Source organism: Paramormyrops kingsleyae, chromosome 12 (assembly GCF_048594095.1).
Source record: "Paramormyrops kingsleyae isolate MSU_618 chromosome 12, PKINGS_0.4, whole genome shotgun sequence".
Lineage (NCBI taxonomy): Eukaryota > Metazoa > Chordata > Actinopteri > Osteoglossiformes > Mormyridae > Paramormyrops > Paramormyrops kingsleyae.
Window position 1 is genome coordinate 25,115,047 of NC_132808.1, and position 19,508 is coordinate 25,134,554.

Here is a 19,508-nt window from a genome sequence, read left to right on the forward strand (position 1 = left end):
GCGTTAGGGGAACCTGCCAGTAACCTTTTAACAAGTCTAACTTAGTCACGTATTTCGCAGAACCAATATGATCAACACAGTCTTCCATGTGAGGAAGAGGGTATGCATCTGCACGGCATTAAGTTTTCGATAATCCGTGCAGAAACGGAAGGTGCCATCGGGCTTGGGGACAAGTAGGCACGGGGAACACCAGGGGCTCTTGCTGGGAACAGCGAGACCAGTGTCTACTAGGTAAGTGGTTTCTTGGGACAGCAAAGCCCTTTTCCGAGGGTTGACACGATAGAGATGTTGCTTGATAGGGAGATGATCACCAACATCGATGTCGTGCACAATCACAGGGGTACGCGAGGGAATATCGGCAAATAGGGACCGGGAACCTCCTACTAAAGACGTAACATCACTCTGGGCGGACCGAGGTAAGTGGCTGAGCCGGGACGTAAGGTTTCACAGAGCGTCAGAGTTGGGGAGTCGAGCACATGGAAGACAATTTCGACCCAGGCATAAGTCGTCACTCTCCGGAGAGTACTGGCTCAGAGACACGATGCCTGCAGGAGTGGGGACCGGAGCAGAGACGGACGAAGGAGCGGAGACCGAGCGAACAAGGTAGGGTTTTAACATGTTGACATGACATATATATGTACTGTATAACCCTTATTACGTATACTATATAACCCTTATTGCATGTACTGTATAACCCTTATTACATATACTATATAACCCTTATTACGTGTACTGTACAACCCTTATTACGTGTACTGTATAACCCTTATTACATATACTGTATAACCCTTATTACATATACTGTATAACCCTTATTGCGTGAACTGTATAACCCTTATTACATATACTATATAACCCTTATTACGTGTACTGTATAACCCTTATTACGTGTACTGTATAACCCTTATTGCGTGTACTGTATAACCCTTATTACATATACTATATAACCCTTATTGCATGTACTGTATAACCCTTATTACATATACTATATAACCCTTATTGCATGTACTGTATATCCCTTATTACGTGTACTGTATAACCCTTATTGCGTGTACTGTATATCCCTTATTACATATACTATATAACCCTTATTGCATGTACTGTATAACCCTTATTACATATACTATATAACCCTTATTACGTGTACTGTATAACCCTTATTACGTGTACTGTATAACCCTTATTGCGTGTACTGTATAACCCTTATTACATATACTATATAACCCTTATTACGTGTACTGTACAACCCTTATTACGTGTACTGTATAACCCTTATTACATATACTGTATAACCCTTATTACATATACTGTATAACCCTTATTGCGTGAACTGTATAACCCTTATTACATATACTATATAACCCTTATTGCATGTACTGTATAACCCTTATTACATATACTATATAACCCTTATTACGTGTACTGTATAACCCTTATTGCGTGTACTGTATAACCCTTATTACATATACTATATAACCCTTATTACGTGTACTGTACAACCCTTATTACGTGTACTGTATAACCCTTATTACATATACTGTATAACCCTTATTACATATACTGTATAACCCTTATTGCGTGAACTGTATAACCCTTATTACATATACTATATAACCCTTATTGCATGTACTGTATAACCCTTATTACATATACTATATAACCCTTATTACGTGTACTGTATAACCCTTATTACGTGTACTGTATAACCCTTATTGCGTGTACTGTATAACCCTTATTACATATACTATATAACCCTTATTGCATGTACTGTATATCCCTTATTACGTGTACTGTATAACCCTTATTGCGTGTACTGTATAACCCTTATTACATATACTATATAACCCTTATTGCATGTACTGTATAACCCTTATTACATATACTGTATAACCCTTATTACGTGTACTGTATAACCCTTATTGCGTGTACTGTATAACCCTTATTACATATACTATATAACCCTTATTGCATGTACTGTATAACCCTTATTACATATACTATATAACCCTTATTGCATGTACTGTATAACCCTTATTACGTGTACTGTATAACCCTTATTGCGTGTACTGTATAACCCTTATTACATATACTATATAACCCTTATTGCATGTACTGTATAACCCTTATTACATATACTATATAACCCTTATTGCATGTACTGTATAACCCTTATTACATATACTATATAACCCTTATTGCATGTACTGTATAACCCTTATTACATATACTATATAACCCTTATTGCATGTACTGTATAACCCTTATTACATATACTATATAACCCTTATTGCATGTACTGTATAACCCTTATTACGTGTACTGTATAACCCTTATTGCATGTACTGTATAACCCTTATTACATATACTATATAACCCTTATTACGTGTACTGTACAACCCTTATTACGTGTACTGTATAACCCTTATTACATATACTGTATAACCCTTATTGCGTGTACTGTATAACCCTTATTACATATACTATATAACCCTTATTGCATGTACTGTATATCCCTTATTACGTGTACTGTATAATCCTTGTTACATGTACTGTATAACCCATAACTTCTGCACCTGGCTCCATGCACGTGTGAAATTTGTTTGTTCTCCGTGTTTGTGTTGTGATGTTCCTCTCGTAATAAACACAAGTGTATACAAATGAATATCAGTGAGCCCCGTGATGGACTGGTATCCCAGTCAGGGGTATGGAAGATGGATGAAAAAAATTGATAAGTAAAATCATAGTTTAAAATCCAGTTTAAGAGACAGTAATTTCTTGTACACAGCACCATTCAGTCACCATTAACTTTTATTGTATTGAAAACATTTAAGTATATCGAATGATTATCATGCTGATATAGATCAAAGTAAATACATCTCCTATCCAATTTAAATTCAATACTACATTCTACAGTAATTTCAGCTATCAAGAGAAACAAATTAAAAAACAAAAAAAAAACCACTACACACAAATTCTTCTGACAAAGTAACATTTTAGATTTGAAACTCATTGTTTTCACATTCCCACGATATCACAAATAAAAAATAAACTCAAACAGTCCCACCCCCCCACCATAACTCAATTGTAAGGATTCTGATTTATGACAGTCAGTGATTGTTTAAAAGGAAATTCAAGTCTGCCGCCCTCATTAAGAAAATTATGATTTTTGGTTCAGGTGCCCATATAAATAAATGAATTTTCCAATTAATTGTGCACCAAAACAGCAGGGCTTTTACTATTAGTATAACTGAAACAAGTTTAGCACAAAACACAATATGCCACCACATCATAAATTTATAACGTAAGCAGCAGTATAGAATCAAGGAATAAATGAAATCGCAGCCATAATTTTTTTACGTGGCTGACAACAGTAATTTTGAAATTCTTTTGAAATTCTATTTTCACTTAAATTTCATTCATGATTGCAATGTTTGAAAGTCACACTATTTCATTTTGTGAAGAAGGATGTGAAGCATTTCAATGCCTTGCCAAATTTATTTTGTTCTTCTTGTCTTTCTCTTTTTGCCTTATACATCCTTGCCTCAAATGGTAGAAGTTCTTCTTTATTGATGACCTTTTGTATGATCACTGCTTGTTCTTTCATAGCTTCAAGTGACTGAATTCGCTGCAGGAATCCAGGTTTAGCTTCTGCCTTTTCACTCTCAATCAGCAAATCAATGTATTCTGGTGTGGATAGTGGGTTGGGCTTTAAAGCGATTTCCTGTAGTCGAGCTAAAGACCTTTGTGATGTTTCCATTAGTTGCAGTACTATATCTTGAAGACGCTGAATTTCCTCCTCTTGTTTTTTAATTATTTCCTGAGCTGTCAGTTTGGCACCAGATGCTTTCTCATAATTTGCTTTAAGCTCTGCAGATGTTCTCTTCTCTGTCACCTTTTTATATTCCCAGCTGTATTTCTGGTTAAAATGCACATTCCAGGGACATTTGCCAGCACACACTGTGCAGTTGCCTTTGGAGTCCATGGCATTACAACGTGCCTTATCCTTATCATCTGGAATAGTACAAGGGAAGTGGCAGGTGAAATAACACTGCTGACAGTTGGTAATATACTCTCCAGATCCTTTTATACTAACCTGAACTGGCTTTGTCAGCTCTACTTCAAATTCAAAGTTTTTGTTTGTATTGATTTCTGCTTCATGCTCCTGAATTATTTGTTGGGTCTTTTTGATTTCATCCAGTTTTGCTAAACCAGCTCGGATCTGTGGTTGCAGACCTGTGACTGCAGTCTCCAGCTGTTTGCGTTGTTTGAGGACTTCCTTGGTTAGCATCAAACTCTTGGTTTTCATATGTGTTAAGGCAACAAAAAACTTCTTCATGCTCTTCACACCCATACTCCAGAACATCTTGTCAAAGTTGTCATCACCATCTTCCTCATTTTCATCATCACTATTTTTCTTATTGACTGAATTACAATTGTCTGCAAACAGTGCTGAATTGTTGAATTTGAAGTGAACAGGAATCCCATTTTCAGTTCTGGGACATGGTACACCAGACACGTTGATGGCCTCTAGAACTGGGGGCTTCTGTCCATCTGCAAATGTCACAAGCATCTGGATATTGTCTGCTATGTCGTTACCAAAAATGGAAAGTATGGAGTCAAACACATATTTCTGTGCGTGTGTTAGTCTTGCCAGTGAGGCCTGAGTTACGAAGCAGACTGCATCTATAGCGCTGATTCCGCTGTTGGAGGTGAAAAATCTTCGGATCTGTTCAGTGATTGCTCGGTCTCTCTCTATTCCTCTTGTGTCACCAAAGCCTGGGGTGTCAATGATAGTGATGGAGTAGCTTATTGTATATCCATCTTGATAATTAATTTCATAGGCAGTGACAAGGGATGTTTGGCTCTCTGCTTGTGATTTCGAAACACCCTCATCAATTAATTTGAATCGGAAATCGTCTTCCCACTTAACACCCAAAATATAGTTTATCATTCCATTTATTAGGGTTGATTTTCCTGCTCCTGTTGCCCCAATGACCATAATGGTTCGATGTTCTCTGATGTTCTTTTGGCCAAAAGCATATCTCTTGCATCCGTCTAAGTTTGTGGGCATCTCCTGCAGGGGAACCTTGTACACAGAGGGGACCCCTTGGCTGAGACATTCACTCTTTCGATTTATCTTTTCAGCTAGTGTTGTGGTTCCTGACAAAGTTGAAATAGAGACTGACAGACTTTCTTTGCTTTGACCAGATTCACCACAATTGCATATAATTCTAACATCATATGTTGTATCTGACTGTAGCTCAGTAATATTACAGACTTCACCTTTACTAGTTTTTTTCATCCAATCTGCCTCATTTTCATTTTTTTCACATGATCTCATTCTGTATTCAACAACATAGTTTTCAATGCTGACATCATGTCCAATTGAATTAGGTTTTGTCCAAGAAACTTCAATCTCCTCTGACTCTACATATGTTTGTCTTGGCTTCCCAGGAGGACTTGTGGGCAAAGTTTTAATGCTGTCAGCTTCACTGGTTAGACTGACACCTGCTAGACACACTGCCTTGTATCTGAACCTGTAGTCTGTGTGGGGAAGCAGCCCAGACACAGTACATTCTAGGTTAGATTTGGGTACTTTAATAAATTGCCAACCATCTGACTCATTAGCACAGTATTCAACCAGGTAGTGTGTGATTTCACTGGATCCATACTGGGGTTGACTCAACATTATTGTCACACTGTCATGAGTGACATCAGATGCATTTAGTCTTTCTGGCTTTGACGGAGGTTCAAAATGGTCACTTTTTTTAATCCCATCTTTGTAAAGGTAAATACTTGCCCCTTTGTGCTCATCGTTAGGTATGGATGCAGCTATAAAGTGTGTTTTCTTGTTCTCCTTGTTTGCCTTTGCAAAATCTATGAAGAGATTTACTTGTTCTTTAATTTTTTCTGACACAGCATCTGAGAAGTAAAACTCACACGGCTCGACATCCTTCCCATCTTCCTCTGTTGGTTCTGTTAGCTTTGCAGTTGAAAGAGCCGTTAAGTGACTCCGCAAGCAGGACAGATACGGCTCCTCCTCACCCAGTGATGTGAATGCAAAGCACACTACATTCTTATCTCTGTTTTTGAAGATTTCACTTTGAAGCTCACTCTTTGATGCCACAATTTTTGTGTCTTCCATCATATCAGTGTACAATTGGAGCAGGTTGATTTCTTGCTCTTTGCAGTCCAGCCATTCCTTAAGTTTATTGCTGTTGAAAGGAGACTGTTCCTTCTTTGTTAGGATGTTTGCAAGCACACATTCCTCTGTTCCACCTCCACGAATTGATGGTAGAATGCTTGACAAAGATCTCTGAAACACTGATTTGTATTCTAAGCACATATCCTTGAAGGATTTTATCTTTTGATCAAATTCAGGAAAGTATGAAATAACCTTTCTGGTTGTAACATCATTGCATTGCATTTCTATATCATTGAAGTCCTCTATCACACGCTGCGTTTTATTTATTAATCTGACACTGATCTGACGCACTAATCTGGCAGCAGAAGAATCTAAGATTTCCAGGGGGAGTAACCACACCCTGACTGGCACAGCGTTTCCCCCATTTTCACCCAGCAGAGCTGGAAGTGTTGTGTATACTTTTACAGCATCCTGGAAGGAAACAGGGTTCTGTTTCAGAGCAAAGTCCCCATAGAATTTACAAGACAACTTATCAACAGTAGCTCTGTCAGTGTCTGTCAGCTCTAAGGAAGCCTCCCCTTCAATTGACAAGGATGGTATTTTCTTTATCATCACTTGCAGGTTCCCCTCAATGTTTTGTTGGTTCTCGGTTTCTGACACTTCTCGATCAAAAACAAAAAATGCCTGAGCACCGTACAGCACTGCTGTTACCACGTGTGTCGCTATTCCCTTCTCAAACACATATGGGTGTTTAACATTTCCTTGTCCAAGGTGACTCATAGACAGCTGCATGAACTTTGTAGTTGTTTTATACTTCAGGGTGACACGTGACTGTTTTTTCGAAGCCTTTGTGTCCTTAAGATATTTGGCAGATCCATCAACCTCAACCAGTCCCCCTAAGAAACTTGCTTTTAGCGAAGCATCAACATCCAAAGCCCATGTCTTATCCTCTACAGAATCAGATGCAATGACATCAAATTCTGTGTTGTGCTGAATTGTTTCATCTGTGTTTTTTTGAAGGTCATTATGATCCCACAATGTAATTCCTGCATAGGACAAAAAATTGTTATTGGTTTATATAAAAATGAATTTTCATAAAGGGAAACAGGGAAAGATTTGTCATTGATTTGATATGAACTGTCAAACTTTTTCCAAGAATTATTCTCCGTAGTGTTTTATTAAATAAAGCCCAGAGACAATGATTTTTTGTTTCTCTGAGTGTATTTTTCATAAATATGAAAGAGATACAAACTTTTTGACCACTAAATTAACATCTGCCATGCAACTGTGTATAAGTGGGTATAGAAAATGGATGGATGGAATTTAATTTTGAAATATTAACAACAAACTGAATTGCATTGATGAGTTTTGTAAATGCAGTTTTATTGTAAGTATACTTGTGTTGCTGCAACAACAAAGAGCAGCTAAATCAGAACTGCAAGAATGACAGTTGAGAGTAAAAACTGAGCCTGTAAGCTGCCATCATGTCAACACAGCTGTCTGCCATCTCGGCTTATTCCATGGCTCTTTTTGTAAATTTCCCAGAAACACTCTACAGAAAACTGATTCTAAATTCTAAATGTAGAATTGTGTGTAAACTTTATATTGATTTTCAGTTGCTCACCTCCTCGTTTTTATTGATGGCAGTTTGTTAGCTGGCCTGTGAAAATTATCATTCAGACCTTGGTGAAATTTTTTGTTGAAGAATTTAATTGTATCACTTGGCTCTAGTATAGTTCATTCTACTCAGTAGTGGCACATGAAAGAACCGGCATAGATTTGTGGAATCTAAATACATTAAGACAAGTCACAGAAAATGCCCCAGGGATGCCGGATAAATGGCCAGACCCTGCACTCTCAACTATGTGTGTGTGTGTGTGTGTGTATTTGAAAAGGAGAGACATTAACCATGTTCAACCATTCAGAGCACGAGTTCAGCCATCAGGGAAGATAAGATCATTTCCTTTGGGATAATAAAAGTCTCCTATTTCTGACTCTGAAGAGATTCATTTGCCAGATTCTTTGTCCTTTTTTGAGGAAGGAATTGGTATACTCCAAGTGAAAGAACCAAGAGCCAAAATACTTTGGCTATTCTGTGATACTGACCCATTATATATAATTAGCAGTAACATGTACATTCAATGGACCCTCTTCTCAGAATCAATTAGACTCTTTCATTTGATACATGTGGTCTCTCTGTCTCAGAAAGCTCAACCCAAGAACTGCACAATCCTTTCTTTACACAATGATACTGAACCAGAAGCAGCTGTTTGATTTAGCAACTTACCTGGAATGAGACAATCATTACGCCCATCATACAGCATCCCCAGCTGGAAGGGTCTTCCAAGAGCTGCCACCTTCAGGTGCTTACTTGAAGTGGCTTCCATAATTTCAGTTCTACACCCTAAAACATGGGTGTATTTGTTATGATTAATTCATGATTCACTGAGTTTTCCTAATTACATGAAATATTAAATTATATCTTTTAAAATCAGTTATTCTGATTTTGGGCTTTAAAGAGCACGTGAGCGTCTTTTGGGAAAACAAACAATTTTTAAAATTGCACTAAAAATTCTTTAAACCGAAATGCTCCAGTAAAATGTGTTTAAAAATAATATTTTACCATTCATATTTATTTCATGTCATATTTTAGGGGAATAGATTTCTGGATAGAAAACAAAGATTAGTTCCCAAGCTGGACCAATTAATAAAAAACAAAAACAAATTTTCTTGTACAAAACACCCAGCGCTGTTTGCTTCAGCATCAACTTCAGCTTTGCTTAACAGTTCTTATCTTGTGATAGAACCGTGGGTTGCACCAATAAGGCTGCAAGAAAACTGTTATATGAACTGTAGATAAACTGCTGAGAAGACTTAGAATTAGTGTTGTTAGAGGAAACTCTCTGAGACCACAGAACCGGTTTCAGCTGGTTATTGTAAGCTAAAGAGGAAAACTGCCCTGAAAAAGTAACATGGTGAACAACAAGTATATTCCCCATATAAAAGCGGAATAAGTGCCTGAGGGCGTTACACTTGCTGTATGTAGATGCAGTGCCTTGGTTGTCGTTGGTACATCATATAATCAATAAAGAGTCTGCTATCCCCGAGACTCGTGTTTTTTCACCACAACAGAACATTTCTGTAAATTGAGAAAAACTGAATGAAATAATATATAACAGGAATATTTCATTTAAGGAATATTTAACTTCTATTTTTGAAGTATTATATTCATATTGGCAGTACTAACTGACTCAAGGGGTATATATGCAGGAATTGACATAACTGGTACCCAAGTACGCAATCACCTTTAAAAGCGATACGTGCGGCAATCGATTAATGTAACAGCGCAAATACGAACGTATTTTATGTCCATGACAAGAAATTACCTTGCATTTTGACCTCTATACTGCAAATGAAGTACGAATTAGCATATAAAGGTTAAAATGCACTGTAATTTCTTGTCATATCGGTGCAAATGCACTTTAAATATGAGTTATGTCCATCCCTGTATATTTATATTTTTTCTAAAGTAACAGAACACAAATCCAAGAAAAAATACATTGATTAACCAATGAAAATTTTGCACTTAATAATAAACTCTTCTTTAAAATCTTCCTTAAATATTTCTACTTTTATTTTTAAATTTCAGAACTTGAAAACTCCTAACAAAGAAAACCAAAAGAGCAACAGCACACACAATCCTGGAGGTGTGAAACAAAAGTGCTTTTTTATTTTATAGGAAGTGTTATGTAAATAATGCATAAACTGTACTATCAATGATTATACATCCATCCATTTTCTGTACCAACCTGTCTGATTTAGGGTTGCAGGCGGGTCGGAGCCTATTGGAGAAGCTACAGGTACAAAGCAGGAAACAACCTAGGATTGGGCGCCAACTCATTGCAGGGTGTGTGCCCATGTGCACACACACACACACACACACACACACACACACACACACACACACACATGCTTATGGGCAATTTCCACAATTTCCATTGGTATTTCCAATGAACCTCAGCATGTTTTTGGACTGTGGGCACAAACCAGAGCACCCAGAAGAAACCCTACGATGACACAGGGAGAACAAGCAGATCCTCACAAAGACTCAAAGTCCACTCCGAAGATATGAGGAAGCAGTGCAAACCATTTTGCCACCGTTATGACATAAACATTTTCCATCTAAACTATGCGACTTGTTCCTTAAAGATTTTTCAGTTAATTTAATAAAGATTAGTTTGTCTTCTTACAGAATAAGAGGTACAGAGACAGAGATACCTGCTTATTGACCAATGGCAACATTTTCTCAGTTCAGGCAACTTCCTGAAAGCTTTGAAACATCATTTTAATGCTTAGTAGCTGATAGTATAAACTACTCAATTAGTTACTACGTAACCATCCTTTTTAAGTTTAAAATGCATAAAAGCACCACATAATTTTGTGTACTGCATCAAGGCTTTTTGACTTTGTCAGGAATCTCTATTTAAACAAAATAAATTAAAACAAAATCAAGGCAAGGCATGCCCATACATGTAAGGAAAGATAAGACCAGTTGAGTTTATTTATATAATTCTCTTGAGGTTTATTTTACCATTATTTTTTATTGAAAATGAGAGGTATGCTGTCACCAACAAAATTGTTGTTGTCACCAAAAATATTAAAACTATGGCAGTCTAAGTTAACGCGATAATAGTGCGTCAACGGGAATTCATTTAACGTGACTAATTTTTTTTTTTGATGCCATTAACGCATGTTCAGTCGGATGGCAGCTCGGGAAAAATAATGAACAAAGAAAAATGTACAGTAAAACTAGTCTAAGTCGCTGGCTTGTAACTCGTCAATGTGCACAAGTTGACGCTCAAGCAAAAGTCCCGATTTTTCCTAATGATGTTTCCTTTAAAATTCCTTGTTTAAATCGCCGCTTGTAAGTCGTCAAATTCCCTTAGTCGTCACCTAAATCCCGGTCCCGAACAACACAAACGAATGGATTTTCCTACCTGTAAGTCGACACCCTAATCGCTGCATTCCCGCCGCCTGCTTCACACCGCCTGCTTGTCACCACAGCAATGTAGAAATGGGGAATCCCCACCTATCGCACTAGTCGCTCCCTGGTCTTAAGTCTCACGTGTATAGTGCGGTGTAGTATCACACTAGGCCTGTAGCACATTGAAGGGTGCGGTTCTTTGCCACTGTTATTCAAAATGGCTAGTGGCGGTTCAAAGCGTAAATTAAGTACAAAAACTTATAAAGAGAAGTATGAAATCATGAAGTACACGGAGGCCAATCCAGGTCTAACAAAGACGGAGATTGCAGCGAAATTTGGCATCAAAAGACCAACATTATTCGATATTATGAAAAACAAACAGAAGGTTATCGACGCCATTGAGAAAGGTGAGACTGAGGACACAAGGACAGGGTCAGTTATTTCTTTTTTGTTCACCAATTCACCCAATGCAATGTACTGTGCTCTTGAAATATACAAGTCAAGACCCTGACATGAACGCTGCACTCGAAGAGTAGTGTGATGCAATTATGCTTGGTATAGCGCTCCATACAATTAACGGCAGATCATGATTCATCCAATGCGTGCAGCATACCTGTCAGTTCTTCCGTTAGCAATCCATGAGAGCACAATAGATTGTTTTGAGGGTTCAACATTCAGCTGAAATTGGACAGACCGGGGGGCAATAACATCATGGCAGTCTGTAAAAGACTTGGATGGCTTTATAGGAACCCATACTGCATGTACTGACTGGTCAAGGAAGGATGCCGAGGCCGTGATGAGTAGAGGTATGGTGTAATATTTACTAGTCGGCAAAACGGCGAGATAGACATAAGTCGCCGAAGTGTCGACTTTATAAGTCGGCAAAACAGCGAGTTATATTTACTAGTCGACAAAACGGCGAGATGTGTCGACTTAGGTGTATCTCGTCAATTCTCTAAGTCGTCACTTTTAAGCTGGTCCCGCGAGTGTCGACTTAGACCGGTTTTACTGTATTTTGAATGGCAGGTTCGGCTTCAAACCGCTGTCAGATGGGTCCATAGACAAGACCAAAGATATTTGCACTTACTGTCGATGTGAAATGAGTTACCACTGAAGTACATCTAGTGTTAAACACCACACCAGGCTGTGGCTCTTCTCAGAACGATAGGCGCATCTGCATTTTCATGTCTTAATATACAGTAATATCCCATTATAGTGGACTCGCTTATAACGGAATATTGTCTATAACGGACAAGGGGTGCGTTTCCCAAACAACGACGGAAGTTAGCATTAACGATGCATCGTACTATGGTAGTTCAAACTAACCAACATCTGAACAACGACTGTTTCCCAAAACCGATGTACCACAGTAGTTCGAACCACGTTAGTTAGTTGGGACTTCCGTAGTTCGAACTACAGTGGTTCCAGCACTGATTGGTCAGACTCACAGTGAGTCGTGTGCAACAACTAACAAACTACTTTCACAGCCAGTCGCGTACAAAAACTCGCGAACTGTGTAAAATATATAATAATCACACACACACACACATATACATTCACCTAAAGGATTATTAGGAACACCATACTAATACGGTGTTTGACCCCCTTTCGCCTTCAGAACTGCCTTAATTCTATGTGGCATTGATTCAACAAGGTGCTGAAAGCATTCTTTAGAAATGTTGGCCCATATTGATAGGATAGCATCGTGCAGTTGATGGAGATTTGTGGGATGCACATCCAGGACACGAAGCTCCCGTTCCACCACATCCCAAAGATGCTCTATTGGGTTGAGATCTGGTGACTGTGGGGGCCATTTTAGTACAGTGAACTCATTGTCATGTTCAAGAAACCAATTTGAAATGATTCAAGCTTTGTGACATGGTGCATTATCCTGCTGGAAGTAGCCATCAGAGGATGGGTACATGGTGGTCATAAAGGGATGGACATGGTCAGAAACAATGCTGAGGTAGGCCGTGGCATTTAAACGATGCCTAATTGGCACTAAGGGGCCTAAAGTGTGCCAAGAAAACATCCCCCACACCATTACACCACCACCAGCAGCCTGCACAGTGGTAACAAGGCATGATGGATCCATGTTCTCATTCTGTTTACGCCAAATTCTGACTCTACCATTTGAATGTCTCAACAGAAATCGAGACTCATCAGACCAGGCAACATTCTTCCGGTCTTCAACTGTCCAATTTTGGTGAGCTCGTGCAAATTGTAGCCTCTTTTTCCTATTTGTAGTGGAGATGAGTGGTACCCGGTGGGGTCTTCTGCTGTTGTAGCCCATCCGCCTCAAGGTTGTGCGTGTTGTGGCTTCACAAATGCTTTGCTGCATACCTCGGTTGTAACGAGTGGTTATTTCAGTCAAAGTTGCTCTTCTATCAGCTTGAATCAGTCGGCCCATTCTCCTCTGACCTCTAGCATCAACAAGGCATTTTTGCCCACAGGACTGCCGCATACTGGATGTTTTTCCCTTTGCACACCATTCTTTGTAAACCCTAGAAATGGTTGTGCGTGAAAATCCCAGTAACTGAGCAGATTGTGAAATACTCAGACCAGCCCGTCTGGCACCAACAGCCATGCCACGCTCAAAATTGCTTAAATCACCTTTCTTTCCCATTCTGACATTCAGTTTGGAGTTCAGGAGATTGTCTTGTCCAGGACCACACCCCTAAATGCATTGAAGCAACTGCCATGTGATTGGTTGATTAGATAATTGCATTAATGAGAAATTGAACAGGTGTTCCTAATAATCCTTTAGGTGAGTGCATAACCACTTATGATATTGGTGCAATATACTTTTACTTTACTGTGCAATATACACTTTTACTTTTCCTGTAACTTTTGGACAAAGGTACTTTAGATTCCTGTACAGAGATTTTCTATCTTATTTTATTTATTAGAATGTTTAACAGTGCCATAATTTGTTTTACACTTCATTCCTATTTTTATACTTATATTGTATTGTTCTTGTCTTCTTGTTTATATGTGATTGTGCAGTCGCAATGTGAGCAATTTCCTCCGGGATTAATAAAGTCTTCTGATTATGATTATGATTCTGATTGGGACAGTCCACGATCAAAATAAAATCTGATGCATTCGTCCATGAGGATAATACTAAACCTCGAGATCATGGGAAAGTGACATGGGTTATGTCGAGATCACAAGAAAAAAATAAGCCTCGAGATCTCGAGAAAACTAAAAGAAAAAAAGTTTATGCATGTGCTCTACAGACTTCCGTAAAATATGCAACGAAGTAACGAAAGATATTCTATGGTATCGTGAATACAGCATATAGCCACTAGATGGAGCTCCAATAGAGCTACTTATCTCTTCCAGCTCAATGATACCTTCAAGCTACCTGCACTTGGTTAAGGTTTGAAATGTCTGAGGCATTTGTAGTCACAGACAACAAGTATGCCTCACCCGAGAAGGAAAAGGAGACTTTTAAACTGTGGTGCACAATGCAACATACAGTCTGGTAGTATGTATTGTGGGTTCTTTAGTGAACTTCAAATTTGCAGTATGGAATGGGTAGGCCAATATCTGACAAAATGTACTCAACATAGGGCTTATTAAAGGTATAGATCTATTTACTATCCCACATCTATACACTGTTATGTCCCATACGCATCTATACACTGTTATGTCCTATTCACATCTATACACTGTTATGTCCATACACATCTATACACTTATGTCCTATTCACATCTATACAGTAAAACCTCAGATTGCGAGCATAATTCGTTCTGGAAACGTGCTCGTAATCCAAAGCACTCGTATATCAAAGTGAATTTTCCCATTATAAATAATGGAAACTCGGCACAACCCAAAAACATTCATTAAAGAATTATTAATACAAAACATAAAGTAAAGTTACATAAAACAAAGTAACCTGAACTTTACCTTTGAAAAGAATCGTGGATGGTGTGAAGGAGATGAGAGAGAGGAGAAGAGGGTTATTTTGACTTTCACTATAACTAACGGAATCACTGCTATCTGTTGGCTCAATGGACTCTTTTTCTTTTTGAGTGACTTTAACAAGGAACCTATCCAATGACAGCCGCTTTTGCCTCCTTTTCGATTTCGATTTGGGGAGGGTGCAGGACAACAGGGTAGAATACACAAGGACTGGCACAAGAAAACAGGCATCAGGTGTAACTAATTATTAACTCAGGGAATCAAACAGGGAACTTAAGAAACTAACGGAAACGGGGAAACCGAATCTAACACGGGAATAACAGAGGTAAAAACACAATCACGGGCACAAAAGCAAAAACCAAAATCGAATACCTGGTGATGCAGCTTGCTGGACGAGCATTCTAACCCAGGTTACTAAGCGATACTGGTAATTAGTGAATCCCATTTAAGTCTCACATTAACAGACTCACAGTGATTCCGCAATTGAGTTTGGAGGAACCAACCATTTGGCATAACAATTAGTTAATAATCATCATTAAATAATAATTAATTAAAATTGAATTAACTTCAAAACATTGGTGGAGATATTAAAATTTACCTGAGCTAAATATTCCTACAACAGGTAGCCACAAGCTCAGCTCATTGAGCCATGCGGCCATTCAGGGATCAGGGGAAACACTAAAGACTTGGACAACGGGGGAAGTCTGAGACAAACATGCGGACCCTGACACGCCGCATAGCTCAGTGGGCTGAGCGTGCAGTTTAAACAGAGTACCTGCTGGTTATGGTTTTGAGGCTGGTCTCTGGCTGCCCTCATCTGATTATTAGTATTTATTTGGGTTTCTGTTTCCCCCAGGTTTATGTTCTATTTTGGTTTCCTTGGTTTTAGGTTTTGCCAATTGGCTCCCTGCCTTTAGTACTGTAGTGGCACTTACAGGGGGCTAAGCTGGGAAGTAGGCCTACAATCAATCCTATTTCTCCTTTAATTTTAACAATGGCACCTGCCCATGCCTCGTTCCAGCAAAAAAATGTTCCCTAGATAAACCAAGGCAGCTCCAGGTGACCCCACACAGGTTGCCTCCCAGCCACTGACCAGCCCACAAGAGCAGATCCCCCCAGAACCCCATGTCTGCAGCCAGTGCGGAGTGTGTATCACTACATCTGGGATTTTTGTACTCTTGCTCTATTCAACACCATTGTGATGGATCAACAAAAAAAATCTGTTAAATCAAAGGCAGTACCATGTCACAGTGTGAAATATACATCCAGGACCACTGGTCTACAGGGGAGAGGGAGGTTCCAGGAGCTGCACAGCAAAGGGCGCCACACCGTTCTGCATATATTACCCATCATCCAAGACCAGAAGACCAGGGCTGGTAATCAAAATGGCCTTACATGTCATCCCCGGCTCGTCCGATCCTCGTGTGTGCCACGCCCCCTCATTACCCACGTGTGCTACCCTCAGGCACGTGCACAGGTAGGGCTCAACCTGTGCAGAGCACATACCTTTTTTGTAAATACACTCGGAAGTGCCCTTTTGTTTGGGGAGTTTTTTTTTTTTTTTTTTTTTTTAATAAATCAATGCTATTGGTAACCCTTTACGTCTGTTTGTCTTTTTAACAAATATTTAACCAATTAAAGGCATTAAAAAGCGCATCTCTTAGAACCGCTCAAACTGTCAGTCAAACTTTACAACTCCGCCCCCTGAGCGCCGCGAACTTACGTTTCAGCACATCAGAGACAGAGTCATAGAGCAGAAGCAGATGAACGTCTTCGTCTTGTAACGGTAAAATATCTTGTTGTCTGAATAAGTGCAACGTTGTCTTTATGAAATAAACACTAGATGTCTATAAAGGTTCATATAATGCATCACCACACCGGTGTGATGTTGACGTAAAGTGATGTCGTTGTGTTAATGATGGACAAATTGCACACATTCGCTGGTCAAAAACCCGCGGTGTAACTGCATTTGAGTTTGACACAAAGCAACCGAGTGATCCTTCTCAGCTAGGTAAAATATATTATAAGAAAATTTTATTTTGATTTTATGGCTATCTGCTGAATGTGCTGATGCATGTAAATTACATGATGTAATTTATTAACATTTCATCATATTATATAGCTAGTTTTTAATACTAATTAAATATAATATAAGAATATTATTGTGTGTTATTTTTTTAGTGGTGGAGGGGTTCGCGGAGGGGTTGGGGGGTGCCCTTTTTTCAGTTTCAGCACATGCCCCTCAAAAGGTCTGTGCACGGCCCTGGCTACCCTGATTGTTCCCAGCTGTTTGATGTTATTTCCGGCTTGTTCTGTGTATATCAGTCCACCTCTTCGTCCGTTTCCCAGATCCGTCATTAACATGCGTACCCCGTGTTGCTTGTCCGCCCTAAATAAACCCCGTCCTTTGGATCTCTGCGGATTCGACTTGTTATTCTCCCCGTCCTGCTTGCTCGCCGAACGGCGTACATAACATACATCAAGAAAGTTAATTTTATGAGTTGAATTTCATTAAAATGTGTAGGTTAATAACAACCCATACTGTACATATTACATTTAAGTAGATTGAACGTGGGTGCTGTTGAATTAATTTCATAAGTAATTAATTACATTCTACTAAAATTAGTTTATGTAACATAGCTTTTCTGAGCTGGAAACACCTCAATTTTTAAGCTAACTATGAACATAAAACATATCTATTCTTAGATAAATTAATTTTATACAACTACTTACCTTAATGAAATTAATTACATTAAACGAAGCCTTTTTTAGTGTAGGTTGGTAGATGGATAGAAATAAATACTAATTTCAAATAATTATTAGGCTATTATGTCTATGTAACATACGATTCCACACCTTAAAATAGCTTTAATTTTATTAATTTAGGTTTTATTTCTTACATAAAACAAAGTAAGTGTTACTCTAAACCAAAAGGTAATTGTTGAATTTCCTTATATTTAACATGCAATTGTTAAGGCTTATAATTAAGGAACTTTTACTCAATAGTAGCCTACTGTAGTTTACTTACAAAATGCTTGCGCAAAAAACTTGCAAAGATATTTTAAAGTCTACACAGCATTTTTCAGTGGACACTCCGTTCATGAGGTTCAGCATTCATGTGGCATAAATTCCAGTAACACAAATAATGTAATAAATTAGATTTTCTTTTATTATAAACAGGGATGGACATAGGCCTAACTGATACGCAAGTACGCATTCACCTTTAATAGCGATACATGCGGCAATCGATTAATGTAACAGCGCAAATACGTACGTATTTTATAACATGACAAGAATATATGACAAGAAATTACCGTGCATTTTAACCTCTATACCGCAAATTTTCAATTTCAATTTCCAATTTCAAAAAACTTTATTTGTCCCCGAGGGGCAATTTAAAAGGCATAGAGGAGCAGCGCACACAAATAACAGATGACACACAATAGGGACACACAATGAACTATGAACATAATAAATAAATTATTTTAAGTACAGAGGCAATAAGGAGCATGATGATGAAAGTGAAAAAAAATGAGAAGTGAGAGTGAGAGAAATTAAATGAAGTACGAATGAGCAAATAAAGGTTAAAATGCACGGTAATTTCACGTTATATCGGCGCAAATGCACGTATTTGCGTATTTGCGTTGTTATATTAATGAATTAATAAACACGCATGCCTTTTAAAGGTGAATGCGTACTTGCGTACCAGTTATGTCCATCCCTGTCTATAATGTTGTATGATGGACCACAGACTCCCAATGTACTTATAAAATATGTTTGTATACAGTGCCATTTTGCAGTTAAAATAACTTTTACATGAAGTTCTGTAAATGCTTCACTAGAGAGCACGATATTACGTTTTGAAAATAAACAAACTTCGACTTACCTCTATTTCTCCTAATGAATTTCAGTCACCGTCTGCACTCCTTTGTGACTTTACTTCCTTAGGTCTCACATTTCTGTTGGAAAATGTTTGAATCTCAAGTAACTACGTAACTTTAAGCAGCCTATAAAATTGGAAATATTATGTTTTTACCTATATTACTTGTAAGCATTTTTAAATCCCTACAATTCATAGCATTCATTATATTTAAACAAAGTCTTAAACAGCATTCTTTAGCATTTTGCCCGTAACTCCGATTACCGTTATTCTGTGTCCGGCAGCCCGTCCGGGAGGAATCCCAGCCGTGTGCTCTGGGATAACTGTTGGCTGGATAGACTGCGATGCGACTTTCCTCTGCAATTAAACTACAGTCCACATATGAGGGTACAGCTGGACTGAAGAATGAGCTGAAGAGTGAGCTGTATAAATACTGGAACGTTGTACTTTCAGATTCACTTTGCTAGTTTCATTTTGACAGTAGGTGAGTTCAGGTATTGTGGGACATCAGGTAATTAGATTAGATTAGATTAGATTAGACTTTATTAATCCCACAATGGGGAAATTCTTT

At 38.4% G+C, this 19,508-nt stretch overlaps 1 protein-coding gene across 1 annotated transcript; it reads right to left on the minus strand.

The window, feature by feature from the left end:
* Window positions 1–5,327: 5,327 nt before the first annotated feature.
* On the minus strand, window positions 5,328–8,532 carry LOC111840406 (stonustoxin subunit alpha-like). Its single transcript, XM_072698021.1, has 3 exons — window positions 8,433–8,532; window positions 5,432–7,191; window positions 5,328–5,342 (listed from the first exon to the last, which is right to left on the minus strand). The coding sequence occupies exons 1-3, from the start codon at window positions 8,530–8,532 to the stop codon at window positions 5,328–5,330; spliced, it is 1,875 nt and encodes a 624-aa protein (XP_072554122.1).
* Between the last annotated feature and the right edge of the window lie 10,976 nt (window positions 8,533–19,508).